At 43.7% G+C, this 18,012-nt stretch overlaps 1 protein-coding gene across 1 annotated transcript in view; it reads left to right on the top strand.

Moving 5' to 3' along the window:
• LOC106572714 (structural maintenance of chromosomes protein 1A) overlaps positions 1-18,012 on the top strand; it is a 23,654-nt gene extending 5,642 nt beyond the window's left edge. The window contains exons 8-23 of the mRNA XM_014147143.2: positions 50-232; positions 502-609; positions 2,751-2,936; positions 4,310-4,489; positions 4,741-4,887; positions 5,132-5,269; positions 5,477-5,700; positions 5,980-6,121; positions 7,410-7,555; positions 7,822-7,975; positions 12,163-12,273; positions 13,093-13,249; positions 14,681-14,835; positions 15,127-15,348; positions 16,181-16,288; positions 16,493-18,012. Coding sequence (XP_014002618.1) covers positions 50-232; positions 502-609; positions 2,751-2,936; positions 4,310-4,489; positions 4,741-4,887; positions 5,132-5,269; positions 5,477-5,700; positions 5,980-6,121; positions 7,410-7,555; positions 7,822-7,975; positions 12,163-12,273; positions 13,093-13,249; positions 14,681-14,835; positions 15,127-15,348; positions 16,181-16,288; positions 16,493-16,567 — 2,436 coding nt within the window. The 3' untranslated portion in view covers positions 16,568-18,012. The remainder of the gene's footprint in view (positions 1-49; positions 233-501; positions 610-2,750; positions 2,937-4,309; positions 4,490-4,740; positions 4,888-5,131; positions 5,270-5,476; positions 5,701-5,979; positions 6,122-7,409; positions 7,556-7,821; positions 7,976-12,162; positions 12,274-13,092; positions 13,250-14,680; positions 14,836-15,126; positions 15,349-16,180; positions 16,289-16,492) is intronic.

Genomic DNA, 18,012 nt, shown 5'->3' with positions numbered 1-18,012 from the left:
GAAGGAGTGACCAAAGAGAGAGAAACGTTATTCAAATGTTCATCTGCAGGCAAAGATCAAGCAGAAGATCCGTGAGATAGAGGAGAACCAGAAGCGTATTGAGAAGCTGGAGGACTACATTACCACCAGCAAGCAGTCTCTGGATGAACAGAAGAGAATGGAGGAGGAGCTGACTGAGCAGGTGGAGGGGGCAAAGAACAGGATCGACGAGATCAACCTGGAACTCAATCAGGTACTGGAACGCTATCTGTCAATCATTCAATCAGTCATTGATTGATACTGAAACATATTGGGAAAGACAAAACATGTTGTGTTGACATTACATGATAGCTGTATCACAAATGCCAATCTGGGGAAAAAAACAGAATCTTATCATTTCAGTTTTGCTGTTATGGATTTTCTAGCAAATGGCAAGTCCCTGGATCCTGTCATATACATGGTTTGGGCTGAGGACATTAAGAAATGTGATTGACAGCCTGTCTTTCTGTGTCTGTTCCCTAGGTGATGGAGCAGCTAGGAGATGCCAGGATTGACAGACAGGAGAACAGCAGGCAGGCACGCAAAGCAGAGATCATGGACAGCATCAAGAGACTGTACCCCGGATCTGTGGTAAGACCTGGAGGCTAGCATAGGGTAACGCAGAGTTAGCTGTAGAGGCTTGGGGTCAGAGGTTAGCATAGGGTAACGACAGAGTTGTCTGTAGAGGCTAGCATAGGGTAACGACAGAGTTGTCTGTAGAGGCTAGGGGTCAGAGGCTAGCATAGGGTAACGACAGAGTTGTCTGTAGAGGCTAGCATAGGGTAACGACAGAGTTGTCTGTAGAGGCTAGGAGTCAGAGGCTAGCATAGGGTAACGACAGAGTTGTCTGTAGAGGCTAGCATAGGGTAACGCAGAGTTGTCTGTAGAGGCTAGGGGGTCAGAGGCTAGCATAGGGTAACGCAGAGTTGTCTGTAGAGGCTAGGGGTCAGAGGCTAGCATAGGGTAACGACAGAGTTGTCTGTAGAGGCTAGGGGGTCAGAGGCTAGCATAGGGTAACGACAGAGTTGTCTGTAGAGGCTTGGGGTCAGAGGCTAGCATAGGGTAACGACAGAGTTGTCTGTAGAGGCTAGCATAGGGTAACGACAGAGTTGTCTGTAGAGGCTAGCATAGGGTAACGACAGAGTTGTCTGTAGAGGCTAGCATAGGGTAACGACAGAGTTGTCTGTAGAGGCTAGGGGTCAGAGGCTAGCATAGGGTAACGAGAGAGTTGTCTGTAGAGGCTAGCATAGGGTAACGACAGAGTTGTCTGTAGAGGCTAGGAGTCAGAGGCTAGCATAGGGTAACGACAGAGTTGTCTGTAGAGGCTAGGAGTCAGAGGTTAGCATAGGGTAACGACAGAGTTGTCTGTAGAGGCTAGGGGGTCAGAGGCTAGCATAGGGTAACGCAGCGTTAGCTGTAGAGGCTTGGGGTCAGAGGCTAGCTAAAGCAAACCTGAGATCATGGAGAGGGTCAGGAGACTGCACACCAAACCTGTGGAAGGATCACTGGAGGCTAACAGCTAGCATATAGTTACCACACCGTTCCCTGTAAAGGCTAGAGGCTACCAGACAAAGCAGAGAGCATGAAGAAACTCTACCGCAGATCTGTGGTGGGACTGGATGCTGGCACAGGACAACCACAGAGTTCACTTTCTATGCCTGTCAATGTCAATCAATCACATTTATTTTATAAAGCCCTTTTTATATCACCAGTTGTCACAAAGTGCCTATACAGAAACCCAGCCTAAAAGAGGAAGCAATGCAGATCTAGAAGCACGGTGGCTAGGAAAAACAGGCCATTACTCTGTGCCGGGTGGAGATTATAAGAGTACATGGCCAATAAGGCCAGATCATTCTTCAAGATGTTCAAACTTTCATAGATGACCAGCAGGGTCAAATAATAATCACAGTGGTTATAGAGGGTGCAACAGGTCAGCACCTCAGGAGTAAATGTCAGTAGTCTTTTCTTAGCTGAGTATTCAGAGGTGGAGACAACTGGTCCAGTAGAAACACGGTCTCTTTCTCTGTTCTACTCTCCTTACACCTGTTCTCTGTTCTACTCTCCTTACACCTGTTCTCTGTTCTACTCTCCTTACACCTGTTCTCTGTTCTACTCTCCTTACACCTGTTCTCTGTTCTACTCTCCTTACACCTGTTCTCTGTTCTACTCTCCTTACACCTGTTCTCTGTTCTACTCTCCTTACACCTGTTCTCTGTTCTACTCTCCTTACACCTGTTCTCTGTTCTACTCTCCTTACACCTGTTCTCTGTTCTACTCTCCTTACACCTGTTCTCTGTTTTACTCTCCTTACACCTGTTCTCTGTTTTACTCTCCTTACACCTGTTCTCTGTTCTACTCTCCTTACACCTGTTCTCTGTTTTACTCTCCTTACACCTGTTCTCTGTTCTACTCTCCTTACACCTGTTCTCTGTTCTACTCTCCTTACACCTGTTCTCTGTTTTACTCTCCTCACACCTGTTCTCTGTTCTACTCTCCTCACACCTGTTCTCTGTTCTTCTCTCCTCACACCTGTTCTCTGTTCTAGACATGTTTCTTCTTTTGGAATATTGATAATATATGCCATTTAGCAGACGCTTTTATCCAAAGCGATTTCCAGTCATGCGTGCGAAGCGCCATGCTCTACTAACTGAGTCATCAGAACATTGAAGTCATCGTGAAATGGTTTTTACATATTCCAATGCTATCGTTCTCTCCCCACGCCCTCCCTCCAGTATGGCCGTCTGATCGACCTGTGTCAGCCCACTCAGAAGAAGTTTCAGATCGCTGTGACCAAGGTGCTGGGCAAGAATATGGACGCCATTATCGTGGACTCAGAGAAGACCGGTAGAGACTGTATCCAGTACATTAAAGAGCAGAGAGGAGAGCCGGAGACCTTCCTGCCCCTCGACTATCTGGAGGTACGATGCTAAGAATGGATGGATGGATGGATGAATGGATGGATGAATGAGTCTGCATCCAGTACATCAAGGAGTAGAGAGGAGAGCCGGAGACCTTCCTTCAACCTTGTCTATTTGGAGGTAAAACACTGGGGAAGACTGCGATTAATGGGACTGGTCGCACTTACATAGGGTGGAATCCTAACAGTTACCTCCGTCTTTACTGTCCGGGTCTCTGTCTGGTTGTGTCAGTCTTTACTGTCCGGGTCTCTGTGTGGTTGTATCAGTCCTTACTGTCCGGGTCTCTCTGTGGTTGTATCAGTCTTTACTGTCCGGGTCTCTGTGGTTGTATCAGTCCTTACTGTCCGGGTCTCTCTGTGGTTGTATCAGTCTTTACTGTCCGGGTCTCTGTGGTTGTATCAGTCTTTACTGTCCGGGTCTCTGTGGTTGTATCAGTCCTTACTGTCCGGGTCTCTCTGTGGTTGTATCAGTCTTTACTGTCCGGGTCTCTCTGTGGTTGTATCAGTCTTTACTGTCCGGGTCTCTCTGTGGTTGTATCAGTCTTTACTGTCCGGGTCTCTCTGTGGTTGTATCAGTCTTTACTGTCCGGGTCTCTCTGTGGTTGTATCAGTCTTTACTGTCCGGGTCTCTGTGGTTGTATCAGTCCTTACTGTCCGGGTCTCTCTGTGGTTGTATCAGTCCTTACTGTCCGGGTCTCTCTGTGGTTGTATCAGTCTTTACTGTCCGGGTCTCTCTGTGGTTGTATCAGTCTTTACTGTCCGGGTCTCTGTGGTTGTATCAGTCTTTACTGTCCGGGTCTCTGTGGTTGTATCAGTCCTTACTGTCCGGGTCTCTCTGTGTGGTTGTATCAGTCTTTACTGTCCGGGTCTCTGTGTGGTTGTATCAGTCTTTACTGTCCGGGTCTCTCTGTGGTTGTATCAGTCTTTACTGTCCGGGTCTCTGTGAGGTTGTATCAGTCTTTACTGTCCGGGTCTCTCTGTGGTTGTATCAGTCTTTACTGTCCGGGTCTCTCTGTGGTTGTATCAGTCTTTACTGTCCGGGTCTCTGTGTGGTTGTATCAGTCTTTACTGTCCGGGTCTCTGTGTGGTTGTATCAGTCTTTACTGTCCGGGTCTCTGTGTGGTTGTATCAGTCTTTACTGTCCGGGTCTCTGTGTGGTTGTATCAGTCTTTACTGTCCGGGTCTCTCTGTGGTTGTATCAGTCTTTACTGTCCGGGTCTCTCTGTGGTTGTATCAGTCTTTACTGTCCGGGTCTCTCTGTGGTTGTATCAGTCTTTACTGTCCGGGTTCTCTGTGGTTGTATCAGTCTTTACTGTCCGGGTCTCTGTGGTTGTATCAGTCTTTACTGTCCGGGTCTCTGTGTTGTGTCTCCAGGTGAAGCCTACAGATGAGAAGCTGCGTGAGCTGCGTGGAGCCAAGCTGGTGATCGATGTGATCCGCTATGAGCCGCCTCACATTAAGAAGGCCCTGCAGTACGCCTGTGGTAACGCACTGGTCTGTGAGAACGTAGAGGACGCTCGACGCATCGCCTTCGGAGGGCCCTACAGACACAAGGTACAAACACATGGACACACACACACACCTTCACTGGTTGATTGAAAGTTATGCAACCTAACAAAATGTATTTTTCTGTCTGTCCATCCATCTATCACTCTCACGCTCTCTCTCTCTCCATCCTCTCTCTCCCTCATCCTCTCTCTCCATCCTCTCTCTCCCTCTCTCTCTCTCTCTCTCCATCCTCTCTCTCTCTCCCTCCACCCCCCCCCCTCTCTCTTTCCATCCTCACTCCCCCTCTCTCTCTCCAGACGGTGGCCCTGGACGGTACTCTGTTCCAGAAGTCTGGTGTGATCTCGGGTGGAGCCAGTGATCTGAAGGCTAAGGCCAGGCGCTGGGATGAGAAGGCTGTGGACAAACTCAAGGACAAGAAGGAAAAACTCACTGAGGAACTCAAGGTAACCTGTCTCTAAAAATGTTATAGGCCTGTACAATGAATTGGGGTTTGTGTATATAGTTTCTTTCCTGAAAAGCACATGATTCTGGGTGCTGATAAGCCAGTGCTGGACTTGTTTACCCTCCGTTCATTGACTACTGTGTGTGTGATGTATCTGTGCAAAATATACTAAACTAATTTAGTATCAGAAATCTGTGGAGGATGCTCACTACATTATCCACAATGCACCTCTCTTGTGTCTACAGGAGCAAATGAAGGCTAAGAGGAAGGAGGCAGAGCTGCGTCAGGTCCAGTCTCAGGCCCACGGCCTCCAGATGAGACTGAAATACTCCCAGAGTGACCTGGAACAGACCAAGACCCGACACCTCTCCCTCAACATGCAGGTATGGAGGTGTAGCAACACAGTGGGCCACAGCACAAAGTGTCAGTTGGTTTTGTAACTTGAGGCTGTGGACCAACGTGTCTCTAAGTGCCCGTTTGTGTTTCCATGATGACCTATAATTGGTCATTAAGAGTCATCAATCAACTAATAGTAGTAGTGGTGTTAGGTGTGATTCATTAGACTCAAGTCATTTTCCCACCTCCTGTAGGAGAAGTCCAAGCTGGAGAGTGAGCTGGCTAACTTCTGCCCTCGCATCAACGACATCAAGAGGATCATCCAATCACGTGAGAAGGAGGTCAATAATCTGAGAGACCGTATGAACGTTGTGGAAGACGAGGTGTTCATCGAGTTCTGTAAGGAGATTGGCGTTAGGAACATCAGAGAGTTCGAGGAGGAGAAGGTCAAGAGGCAGAACGAGATCGCAAAGAAACGGTGAGTCTCTCATCATCCCCTATGGGTCAATATGAACCAAGTCAACCTGTTTTTAATGCACTGCAGATGTCCATTTTGTGACTCGCCTGTCTTTCAGTTTCTCTGGGTAGTTTGACCTAACATCAGCCATTTTGAGCCTAGTCTGTCACTCAGTTTTTCTGAGTTTGTTGACCCTTTACATTATCCAGTTCATGCCTTGCCTTTAGCCTGTCTCTCAGTTTCTCTGAGTGGGTTTACTTAGCTAACGTTGTCCATTTTGTGTCTCTTTGTGTCCTCTAGGCTGGAGTTTGAGACCCAGAAGACTCGTCTGGGCATCCAGCTGGACTATGAGAAGAACCAGCTGAAGGAGGACCAAGAGAAGGTCATGATGTGGGAGCAGACCGTCAAGAAGGACGAGACCGAGATAGAGAGACTAAAGAAGGTAAGACAAGGCTGAGATACAGACTCAAGAAGGTAGAGATACTATGGCAATATATAACCTCTCTACCTTCTTAAGACTCAAACGTAAACGGCTTCTAAACGACAGTGCGTTCAGAAAGTATTCACATCCCTGGACTTTTTCCACATTTTGTTGTGTTACAGCCTGAATTTAAAATGGATTGAATCCAGATGTTTGGTCAGTGGCCTACACACAATACCCCATGATGTCAAAGTGGAATTATATTTTACAAATTAATAAATAAAGGAAAAGTTGAAATGTCTTGAGTCAATAAGTATTCAACCCCATTTGTTATGGCAAGCCTAAATAAGTTTAGGAGTAAAAATTTGCTTAACAAGTTGCATGGACTCACTCTGTGTGCAATAATGTTTAACATGATTTTTGAATGACTACCTCATCTCTGTACCCCACACATACAGTGCATTCGGAAAGTATTCAGACCCCTTCACTTTTTCAACATTTTGTTATGTTATGGCCTTGTTCTAAAATTGATTCAATTGTTCAATATTCACACAATACCCTATAATGACAAAGCAAATACAGGTTTTTAGAAAAAACTGAAATATCACATTTACATAATTATTCCAGAGATGTTCGATCGGGTTTTCAGCTGTGCTAACATAATTGCAAAAGGGTTTTCTAATGATCAATTAGCCTTTTAAAATGATTAACTTGGATTAGCTAACACAACATGCCATTGGAACACAGGAGTGATGGTTGCTGATAATGGGCCTCTGTACGCCTATGTAGATATTCCATAAGAAAATAAGCCGTTTCCAGCTACAATAATCATTTACAACATTAACAATGTCTACACTGTATTTCTGATCAATTTGATGTTATTTTAATTGACAAAAAAATGTGCTTTTCTTTCAAAAACAAGGACATTTCTAAGTGACCCCAAATCCATTTTGAATTCAGGCTTATACTACATTTTGGACACGACAAAATGTGGAATAAGTAGAGAAGTAGGATGAATACTTTCTGAAGGCACTGTAAGTCTGTGTCCCGATTCGCTACCCTTCTCCTGAAATGTGCAATTGCACACTCCTGCTCATGGATTTAACAATCGTGGATTTAACAATCATGGATTTAACAATCTCCTGCCAACCACCCTCCACCAATCCAATGCTTTTAAATCCATGACGAGGAAATGTTGGGACGCGGCCTAAATTCTCAGACCGATGGCGTCAATCAAATGTGTCATTTCTTTCTTTGTTGGTCAGATTGGAAGAGGCGGTTTTAACCATTTTCTCCCTGTGTTTCCCAGGAGGAGCACCGCCACATGAAGACCATAGATGAGACCATGTCCCAGCTGCAGGACCTGAAGAACCAGCACCTCACCAAGAAGTCAGAGGTCAACGACAAGAACCACCAGATGGAGGAGATACGTAAGAAACTAGGAGGAGCCAACAAGTGAGTCTCAAAGTTTAGACACGCCCAGGCACACAAACCAAACCCTCATCCTCTTTTTTCCACCCATTTCTACAAGGAACTTTTTTTTTACTTACTACATTGCTTTATTTATGTGTTTTAAGAAAAAAGAACAGTTGTAGCGTTGCCATTTTGTTTCAGTGTTTGACAACTGTTTGTGTTTACCTCAGGGAGCTGACTCAGAAAGATTGCTACTAGTTTGTAGCATTGTAGTTTGGCATTGTTTGACCAATGTGTTATTTCCACAGGGAGCTGACCCAGCTGCAGAAAGAGGTGACGGCCATCGAGACCAAGCTGGAGCAGAAACGCAGCGACCGCCACAACCTGCTGCAGGCCTGTAAGATGCAGGACATCAGACTGCCGCTACGCTCTGGGACCATGGACGACATCGGCCAGGGAGAGGTGCTAAACACACTCTTTATTTCTCTCGCTCTCTCTTGCTCCCTTCTGACCAGTGTTTGGTAGTGTCGTGTCTTTGGGGTACCATTAAACTGAAGACATGTTTATCAATTAACTCCCTGTAATTATTATCACGAGATTAAACTGATGAATCGTTTAATTGTAATTAACTAGGAGATCGGGGCACCAAGGAAAATATTCCGATTACAAAGCTATAATTTTCCTAATATAACTTTCCTATATTATAACATTATATATTATATTCTGTTATAGTATAGGCCGATTATCTTCTGGTTTAAATGGTGTATTTTACCTCGCGTCCAGTCTCATTCCAAACGTCGTAAATTGTTGTATCTGCACGAACCCAGTCTTTACTAAGAGTCATCCATATATCAATTGTCTTAAAATCATTTATTTACTAAACTAAGTAATTCACATAAAGTATACAAACAGTAATTATCATCACAAAGAATTGGTAGAGTAATGTGCCCTAGTGGCTAACAGGCATGGCTGGTGTCTTGTAGAACAATGGGTCATAAAATGTTCAGCTGAGGAGGTACACAGAGTTCATTAATATTAACAATTGACAATTGAACGCTCACTCATTCGGGAACAATTGCAATCAATATATATTTACGCTCAGTGTGTCGTCGGGATCCTTGTTGGAGCGTCGTTCTGTTGGAGAGTTTTCTCTCTCTCTCTCTCTCTCTCTCTCTCTTCGGTTAGAATGTATCTTTCAAAGCGACATTCATTAATGTCGTTATAGAATGGATGTTTCGTTGGTCTTCGCGTTCAATGATATAATTTACTTAGCTGCAGACTAATAATTAATATCAAAGACTTGTTCTTATTCTGTCGGTATCGATAGTCTAAAAGTTAACCACGTGGTATAGTTCACTTTCAGTAGAGTACTTGGATGGTCAAACCTATTGGCCAACTCGCAATGGAGTGGAGGCCGGGTCTGAAGAAAGTAAATCAGGGTGGGTTTTATAGTGAACATGTCACATGACGCCTGGTCCTGTCTGTGTCCCTGGGGGCGTGCCGATGACTGAGTTAAGCTTGGTACAGAAATACAATTCTATCACATTAACATCAGTACATAGCATCTCAATGTATTACAAATAGCTTTATCCTTATTAATACATTTTATACAACCATGTGGATGCAAGTCTCATCGCTGAGGCTATTATATAAACCGTTTTCTGGTAATATGGCTATATTGTCTCTTCTGAGTATCACAAAATTGTACCAAGCGGACCAGTTCGTAGCTGGATTCTTCACCAATCTTTCATACCTTCTCCAGAACACAAATGTCACTCAGTTCCCCAATTCTGTGAGTTGGAAGAATTTCCTGTGTCTCTCTATGGGCCATGTGGCCAGAGACTCTTCTCTGGAATTTTACCACTCCTTCACACAGGGACTGGGTGGGGGGAGGTAGGTTGGGGGATGGTGCAAGGGGGAGGGGGTCAACTGTCCTCCCTGTACTCAAAGAGGCCAACGTCATAACAGTAGGTTACTTTCTAAATGTAATCTGTTACTAAATTACCTGTCCAAAATTGTAATCAGTAACATAATTTTGGGATTACCCAAACTCAGTAACGTAATCTCATTACATTCAGTTACTTTTAGATTACTTTCCCCTTAAGAGGCATTAGAAGAAGACAAAAATGTATGTTAATAATTGAACGACATCTATTGCAGGATAAATCAATGTTAAAGTTTACATAGCTGGCTATACATGGATGTTAAATTTTACTTTATGGGTTGGTTATGTAGGCTTCTTCTAACCCACCGCTTTCTACTACATATAATAATACGATTGAATTATATCTTTACATTAAATAAAAATAATTGTGCGAGCTTGAGCATGTGTCCATTAGGCCTATGGATGCATTTTCTTTAATCAGCATGATTTAGATTGAGCAATAAAAGCCTTACTTTTATTCCATAGGCTGGGATCAGCAGTATGCAGCTGTTGCAAGAGCGCATTTTTCACTGGCTGTCCACTGGTTTCAAAAACAATGATTAGATAGGCAGCTTAAACTTCAACTATCATTGGGTTCAAATATACAGTTGAAGTTGGAATTTTACATACACCTTAACCAAATGCATTTAAACTCAGTTTGACAATTCCTGACATTTAATCCTAGTAAAAATTCTCTGTTTTAGGTCAGTTAGGATCACCACTTTATTTTAAGAATGTTAAATGTCGGAATAATAGTAGAGAGAATTATTTCTTTCAGCTTTTATTTCTTTCATCACATTCCCAGTGGGTCAGAAGTTTACATACACTCAGTATTTGGTAGCATTGTTTAACTTGGGTCAAACGTTTCAGGTAGCCTTCCACAAGCTTTCCACAATAAGTTGGGTGAATGTTGACCCATTCCTCCTGACAGAGCTGGTGTAACTGAGTCAGGTTTGTAGGCCTCCTTGCTAGCGCATGCTTTTTCAGTTCTGCCCACAAATTTTCTATGGGATTGAGGTCAGGGCTTTATGATGGCCACTCCAATACCTTGACTTTGTTGTCCTTAAGCCATTTTGCCACAACTTTGTAAGTATGCTTGTGGTCATTGTCCATTTGGATGACCCATTTGCGACCAAGCTTTAACTTCCTGACTGATGTCTTGAGATGTTGCTTCAATATATCCCCATAATTTTCCCGCCTCATGATGCCATCTATTTTGTGAAGTGCACCAGTCCCTCCTGCAGCAAAGCACCCCCACAACATGATGCTGCCACCCCCGTGCTTCACGGTTGGGATGGTGTTCTTCGGCTTGCAAGCCTCCCCCTTTTTCCTCCAAACATAACGATGGTCATTATGGCCAAACAGTTTTATTTTTGTTTCATCAGACCAGAGGACATTTCTCTGAAAAGTACGATCTTTGTCCCCATGTGCAGTTGCAAAATGTAGTCTGGCTTTTTTATGGCGGTTTTGGAGCAGTGGCTTCTTCCTTGCTGAGCGGCCTTTCAGGTTATGTTGATATAGGACTCGTTTTACTGTGGATATAGATACTTTTGTATCTGTTTCCTCCAGCATCTTCACAAGGTCCTTGCTGTTGTTCTGGGATTGATTTGCACTTTTCGCACCAAAGTACGTTCATCTCTAGGAGACAGAACACGTCTAGTTCCTGAGCGGTATGACGGCTGCGTGGTCCGTGGTACCTTCGGGCGTTTGGAAATTGTTCCCAAGGATGAACCAGACTTGTGGAGGTCGACATTTTTTTTCTTCTGAGGTCTAGTCTGATTTCTTTTGATTTTCCCATGATGTCAAGTAATGAGGCACTGAGTTTGAAGGTATGCCTTGAAATACATCCACAGGTATACCTCCAATTGACTCAAATGATGTCAATTAGCCTATCAGAAGCTTCTAAAGCCATGACATCATTTTCTGGAATTTTCCAAGCAGTTTAAAGACACAGTCAACTTAGTGTCTGTAAACAATTGTTGGAAAAATTACTTGTGTCATGCACAAAGTAGATGTCCTAACCGACTTGCCAAAACTATAGTTTGTTAACAAGAAATTTGTGGAGTGGTTGAAAAACAAGTTTTAATGACTCCAATGTAAGTGTATGTAAACTTCCAACTTCAACTGTACATTTAGATTTGTGAACAGCTATCCACAACTACCACAATCCGTAAGGGTCAAATAGTTAAATGAGAGAGCAGCAGTGTGATTCAACAATAAGTGATATCTGTGTCGCCGTAGACTACACCGCTGCTGTCATCCTTATGTCCAAGCGTTTATCCAAGTTGGATAATCTTTGGATGCCGACAGCAGTCGCACCATTGGAAGACATACCTTGGACTGTAGCCTACAAAAGCCTAATCCTGCTCTTTTCTGCAATCCATCAAACACAATTGGTGTTTCATCATAGTGGTCTCTGACTTGTGGTCAGACTCGCTCAGGTGGAACAACCTTAAACTCGCGCCTTTTTTCAATGCTGATTTGAATGTGATTGAGAAACAGATAAGTGTCAAATATGTTTTTCTGCAAACATCCTTTCTGAATTTAAAAGTAATCCTCGAAGTAATCATCTAGTTTTTCAAAGTATCTGTTATCTGATTACAATATTTTTGCTTGTAAAGTAACAGATTACAGTTAAAAAAAAATTGTAATCCGTTACTCCCCAACCCTGCTTCCAACCGACCTGACTTGACTGCCTCACTGTGTTCTCTCTCTCCCCCTCTAGGGGAGCTCCCAGCAGGAGGAATCTAACAGCAGTCAGAGAACGTCCAGTACTGTCCTGGCTAAAGAGGCTCTCATAGAGATAGATTACAGCAACCTGTCTGAAGACCTCAAGGTAAGAAGAACACACAGTGCGTATCTCAGAGCATCGTAGCACCATTAGGTGCAAAAACTTGACTTACCCAGTTGCGGCCCACTTTTTGGAAGCAAACCACTCGATTTCGTCTCTGCGTTATATTGGCATCGAACATGTCACCCTCCCTAGGAGAGGGGGTGACCTTGATAATTAATTGTCAAAACGAGAGGCTGCCTGGATCTTTAATTTAAAGACCCTTGCTCCCTTCGGTCTCAACATAGACTTTGATCTGAAGCCATTCTTGTGATTATTGTGACTTTGCCATTGTAATTGTTTGTAAGCTTGTGTAGTCTAAAATTAATCTTTGTATGCCATTTTAATATTTGAGAATTAACCAATGATATTAGGCCACACTTGGCCATGATTACAGACACCTGTGTGTTTTTTGACACTATATAAATGACTCATCTCGCAGTGTGTGTGATCATACCCTGATGAAGACAGCTTGGCTGTCCAAACGTTGGATATTACATTTTTGCATCTGAGCTAGAGTGTGCGGCTCTCCTTTATTTTCAAGAAGTACACACATGCCTGAACCCTGCATACTAAGGCTGTGTCTGGGAGTGTGCAAGTGGAGACGTGTGGAGAATTGGGACATAGTTTCTCTCTCCACATAGACTCAGACTCTATATCTGTGTGTACTGTAGCTGTTTCAGTCATGATTCAATACCCAGCAATAAGGTTGTTTTAGGTGAGTTTGAAATGCAGTGTGAGCCGAGGATATGAGTCACTTAACGTGTGTGTGTCTTTGTTTGCGTGCCTGTGTGTGTGTGTGTGTGTGTGTGTGCACTTTCTCAGGATGCGCTTGCAGAGGATGAGATCAAAGCAGAGATGCACACACTGCAGCAGCGTCTCAATGAGCAGCAGTCTATACTGCAGAGGATCAGCGCACCCAACATGAAGGCTATGGAGAAACTAGAGTCTGTCAGGGACAAGTTCCAGGAGACCAGCGATGGTAAGAAGGAGAGAGGAAGAGGACAGGGTTTAGTTAGGTGTGGAACCCAACATGAAGACCATGGAGAAACTAGTCTGTCAGAGACAAGTTCCAGGAGACCAGCGATGGTAAGAAGGAGAGAGGAGGACAGGGTTTAGTTAGGTGTGGAACCCAACATGACGACCATGGAGAAACTAGTCTGTCAGAGACAAGTTCCAGGAGACCAGCGATGGTAAGAAGGAGAGAGGAGGAGGACAGGGTTTAGTTAGGTGTGGAACCCAACATGAAGACCATGGAGAAACTAGTCTGTCAGAGACAAGTTCCAGGAGACCAGCGATGGTAAGAAGGAGAGAGGAAGAGGACAGGGTTTAGTTAGGTGTGGAACCCAACATGACGACCATGGAGAAACTACAGTCTGTCAGGGACAAGTTCCAGGAGACCAGCGATGGTAAGAAGGAGAGAGGAGGACAGGGTTTAGTTAGGTGTGGAACCCAACATGACGACCATGGAGAAACTACAGTCTGTCAGGGACAAGTTCCAGGAGACCAGCGATGGTAAGAAGGAGAGAGGAGGACAGGGTTTAGTTAGGTGTGGAACCCAACATGACGACCATGGAGAAACTAGTCTGTCAGAGACAAGTTCCAGGAGACCAGCGATGGTAAGAAGGAGAGAGGAAGAGGACAGGGTTTAGTTAGGTGTGGAACCCAACATGAAGACCATGGAGAAACTAGTCTGTCAGAGACAAGTTCCAGGAGACCAGCGATGGTAAGAAGGAGAGAGGAGGAGGACAGGGTTTAGTTAGGTGTGGAACCCAACATGAAGACCATGGAGAAACTAGTCTGTCAGAGACAAGTTCCAGGAGACCAGCGATGGTAAGAAGGAGAGAGGAGGAGGACAGGGTTTAGTTAGGTGTGGAACCCAACATGAAGACCATGGAGAAACTAGTCTGTCAGAGACAAGTTCCAGGAGACCAGCGATGGTAAGAAGGAGAGAGGAGGACAGGGTTTAGTTAGGTGTGGAACCCAACATGAAGACCATGGAGAAACTAGAGTCTGTCAGGGACAAGTTCCAGGAGACCAGCGATGGTAAGAAGGAGAGAGGAGGACAGGGTTTAGTTAGGTGTGGAACCCAACATGAAGACCATGGAGAAACTAGTCTGTAAGAGACAAGTTCCAGGAGACCAGCGATGGTAAGAAGGAGAGAGGAGGAGGACAGGGTTTAGTTAGGTGTGGAACCCAACATGAAGACCATGGAGAAACTACAGTCTGTCAGGGACAGAGGAGGAGGTGGGGGAATTGAGAAATGTAGAACCCAGGCTTACACTTGGGTCTAGAGACATGGGCTAACTTAATCCCTCCCTCTCTCTCACTGACTGTATGAAATGTTACTGAAACAAGAAAGAATGTATAATTATTGCATAATGTGTTCATGATGATCTATTCTGTATTCCAGAGTTTGAGGCGGCCCGTAAGAGAGCCAAGAAAGCCAAGCAGGTGTTTGAGCAGATCAAGAAGGAGAGGTTTGACCGCTTTAACGCCTGTTTTGAGGCTGTATCCACCAACATCGATGAGATCTACAAAGCCCTGTCACGCAACAGCTCTGCCCAGGTATCACTCTCTGTGACCAGATAGCATATCGTTTTGTCCTATTGGGTTGAGTCAAATGGAGTGTCCTTGGCAGGGGCTGACTTTTAAACGGTTAACTGTGTTCCCAGAAGAAACTAAATTTAACTTATTCAAAATAATGTACAAAAATTGGGACTAAAAGTTCTGCTTTTAGTCTAAAGAAATAAAACCATCAGCTTTTAATTGTGAGCGAGACAACTATTCCTTCTTGGATGTTGTGATATTTGGCTGCACCTGTGTGTACATGTTGGTTAAATATCTGTCTACCCCCAGGCCTTCCTTGGGCCAGAGAACCCTGAGGAGCCTTACCTGGATGGGATCAACTATAACTGTGTTGCCCCTGGAAAGAGGTTCAGACCCATGGACAACCTGTCTGGAGGGGAGAAGACTGTAGCCGCCCTGGCTCTGCTGTTTGCCATACACAGCTACAAGCCTGCCCCATTCTTCGTCCTGGATGAGATTGATGCTGCTCTGGACAACACCAACATCGGCAAGGTGTCTAAAACCCTGCTGCAAAAACTAAATTTTAATCTCATGAAATGTCCATACTTAATACCCCCCCCCCCCCATTTTGCCCTCAGAACAGCCTCACTTCATCAGGGTATGGACTCTACAAGGTGTTGAATGCGTTCCACAGGGATGCTGGCACTTGTTGACTCCAATGCTTCCCACAGTTGTATCAAATTGGCTGGATGTCCTTTGGGTGGTGGACCATTCTTGATACCTACGGGAAACTGTTGAGCGTGAAAAACCCAACAGCGTTGCAGTTCTTGACACATTTTTATTTTTTAGTCTTGCCCTTTCACCCTCTGAATAACACACATACACAGTGTATTCTCAACAAGTGACATCAATAAGGGATCATAGCATCTGGATTCACCTGCTCATTCTGTCATGGAAAAAGCACGTAATCTTAGTGTATAAAGGGGATAGGTTGGAAATAGGATGCCATTTCAGACGTGCCTCATGTTATTGTTATGTCTAACAGAGTTGGAGATTTTGTAGGTGGCCAACTACATCCCTTATGTAATGACCATGCTGTTATGTCTAATACTGTCCATCTATACAGGTGACCAGAGCCATATATTTAGAAAGTTGGGCCAACTATAAGAATGGATGCCATGTTGGCGCCTTCGAGCGTTCCATTTATCCATTCATGACGAGAATTTAGAATATTGTATTTATCATTGCTTTATTATTCAGTGGACTGCTGTTGGTCAATATTGCCCAGGGGGTGCTAACATGGCTGCCAAGGAATGTAGGTAAATAAATGCATCATAATGCAGAAACCTCAACGTCCTGACTCTTTAAATATATCACTCTGCAGGTGGCCAACTACATTAAGGACCAGTCAGTGAATACTCAGGCTATAGTGATCTCTCTGAAGGAAGAGTTCTACACCAAGGCTGACTCGCTCATAGGGGTCTATCCAGAGGTATGCTCACACACAAGCACCGCATAAACATAAGATGCAACACACCTATCCATAAATCCTTTTTTTGAATTTTGCATAAAAACAATACTTTCCATAAGACTGTCTTTACATTTTCTCTCACATATTAGATAATAAAATGTAGTTGTGTGCTAGCTGTTTTCTATGAAATAATGGCAAAACTGACAGCACTCCTCCCCCCCACAGCAAGGAGATTGCGTCATCAGCAAAGTACTAACCTTTGACCTGTCTGTGTACCATGATGCCAACCCCAATGAGTAGAACCCCAACGAGCAGGACATCACTCGGAGGAGAGGAGCGAAATTAAATGACAGGCATACCTTTTAACTCATTGGCATTTTGACACTCTGCTTGGTCAACTGAACCATGGTTGTATTCCTTAATGCAGGCAACTGAAAACGTTTTAAAACATTTTGTAACTGACAATGGAAATGAGTGTTTTTTTAAAGTCCAGCTAGTCCCTCGCTGTTTCTGCCCATTTTCTACCTCTTTTTTTTTTAAACTCACTGAAATGTATGTATCTGAAATCCTGGTAAGTACAGCCTGCTTGGGCATTTTTCATTTATTGTGCTACTTTCATTATCTGATTTGTGTTAGAATTGGAAAAGCCTTAGGTCTCATTTGATGTCTGCTTCATTGCCAGTCGGATGTCATCTGATTCCCCCCAAGTCGAACTAGCTTGGATCCAAACTGAGTTGTTCTGGTTGTTTCACTTCTTCACGATGTGGTTCAATGTCAGCAATGCCTATGGTTATCATTTCTCTGCCTTTTGCCTAAGATCAAGTGTAGTATCAAGTCAGGAATGGCTAGTTGGTTTCACCAACAGGAATGGCACCAAATAAGAGGTTTTTGTACAATGTACAACCATAAAGAAAAACAACCCAAGGAAATACCTTTGCAGTGTTGGAGAAAAACAGTATAATACCTTTCTCAGTGTTGGAGATGGAGAACCTGTCGAGTTTGAGGTGGATGAAGAGAGCAGACACACATTTGGGCCCTGTGTTTTGCGCAATTATCTGCCACAGCAAGATTTTATCGTGTATTTTAAGGGTTATTTTGAAATGAGAATGCACCAAAAATGAAAGCTATTGTCTGAGGATGGTGCTGGACCATCTGACCTAAAATAAAAGGGGACAGTTTGATGAAAAAGCTTTAGATGAAGGTTAAAATCCAGGCATGTCACATGACTGTGCAAAATACAGGACCCTACTTATTTTATACTGTTTAATGATCTTTAATTGCATCGAGTACATTACAAACTGTCGTGAGATAATCATGGAACTCCATTAGGGTGACCAATATCATTTTATCACCTAAATAGAGGTGACAACTGGTGAACATCACTTTAAAATGATCATGAAAAGCAATTATTACCTTAGGCTTTGCTAATAATGTGTTTCTACTGTAGCACGTCTAGGTACATCTGTTTCTAGCAGAAAGTTCCTATCCAATCTTTATGAATTGTATTATCACTTTTGGACAATTTATTTAGGGGATAAAGTTATTAGTAGCTGAGTACCATTGATTTGGGGAAGTGATGTCTGCTTTTGATAGTGGCTTTGAAAGTGTCCCATGGCATTTATTTTTAATCAGTCCAAGACATATGGGGTAACTCCAGTTATGGGTCAATCCTGCTTCAGAAATGTTGCGTATTCCATTGACAGTGGATTGATTATTTTCAGTTAATAAACACAACTATTTTAGAA

The sequence above is a fragment of the Salmo salar genome, chromosome ssa15, assembly GCF_905237065.1.
Source record: "Salmo salar chromosome ssa15, Ssal_v3.1, whole genome shotgun sequence".
In the NCBI taxonomy this organism is placed as follows: Eukaryota; Metazoa; Chordata; class Actinopteri; order Salmoniformes; family Salmonidae; genus Salmo; species Salmo salar.
This window is presented reverse-complemented; position numbering and strand designations above follow the sequence as displayed.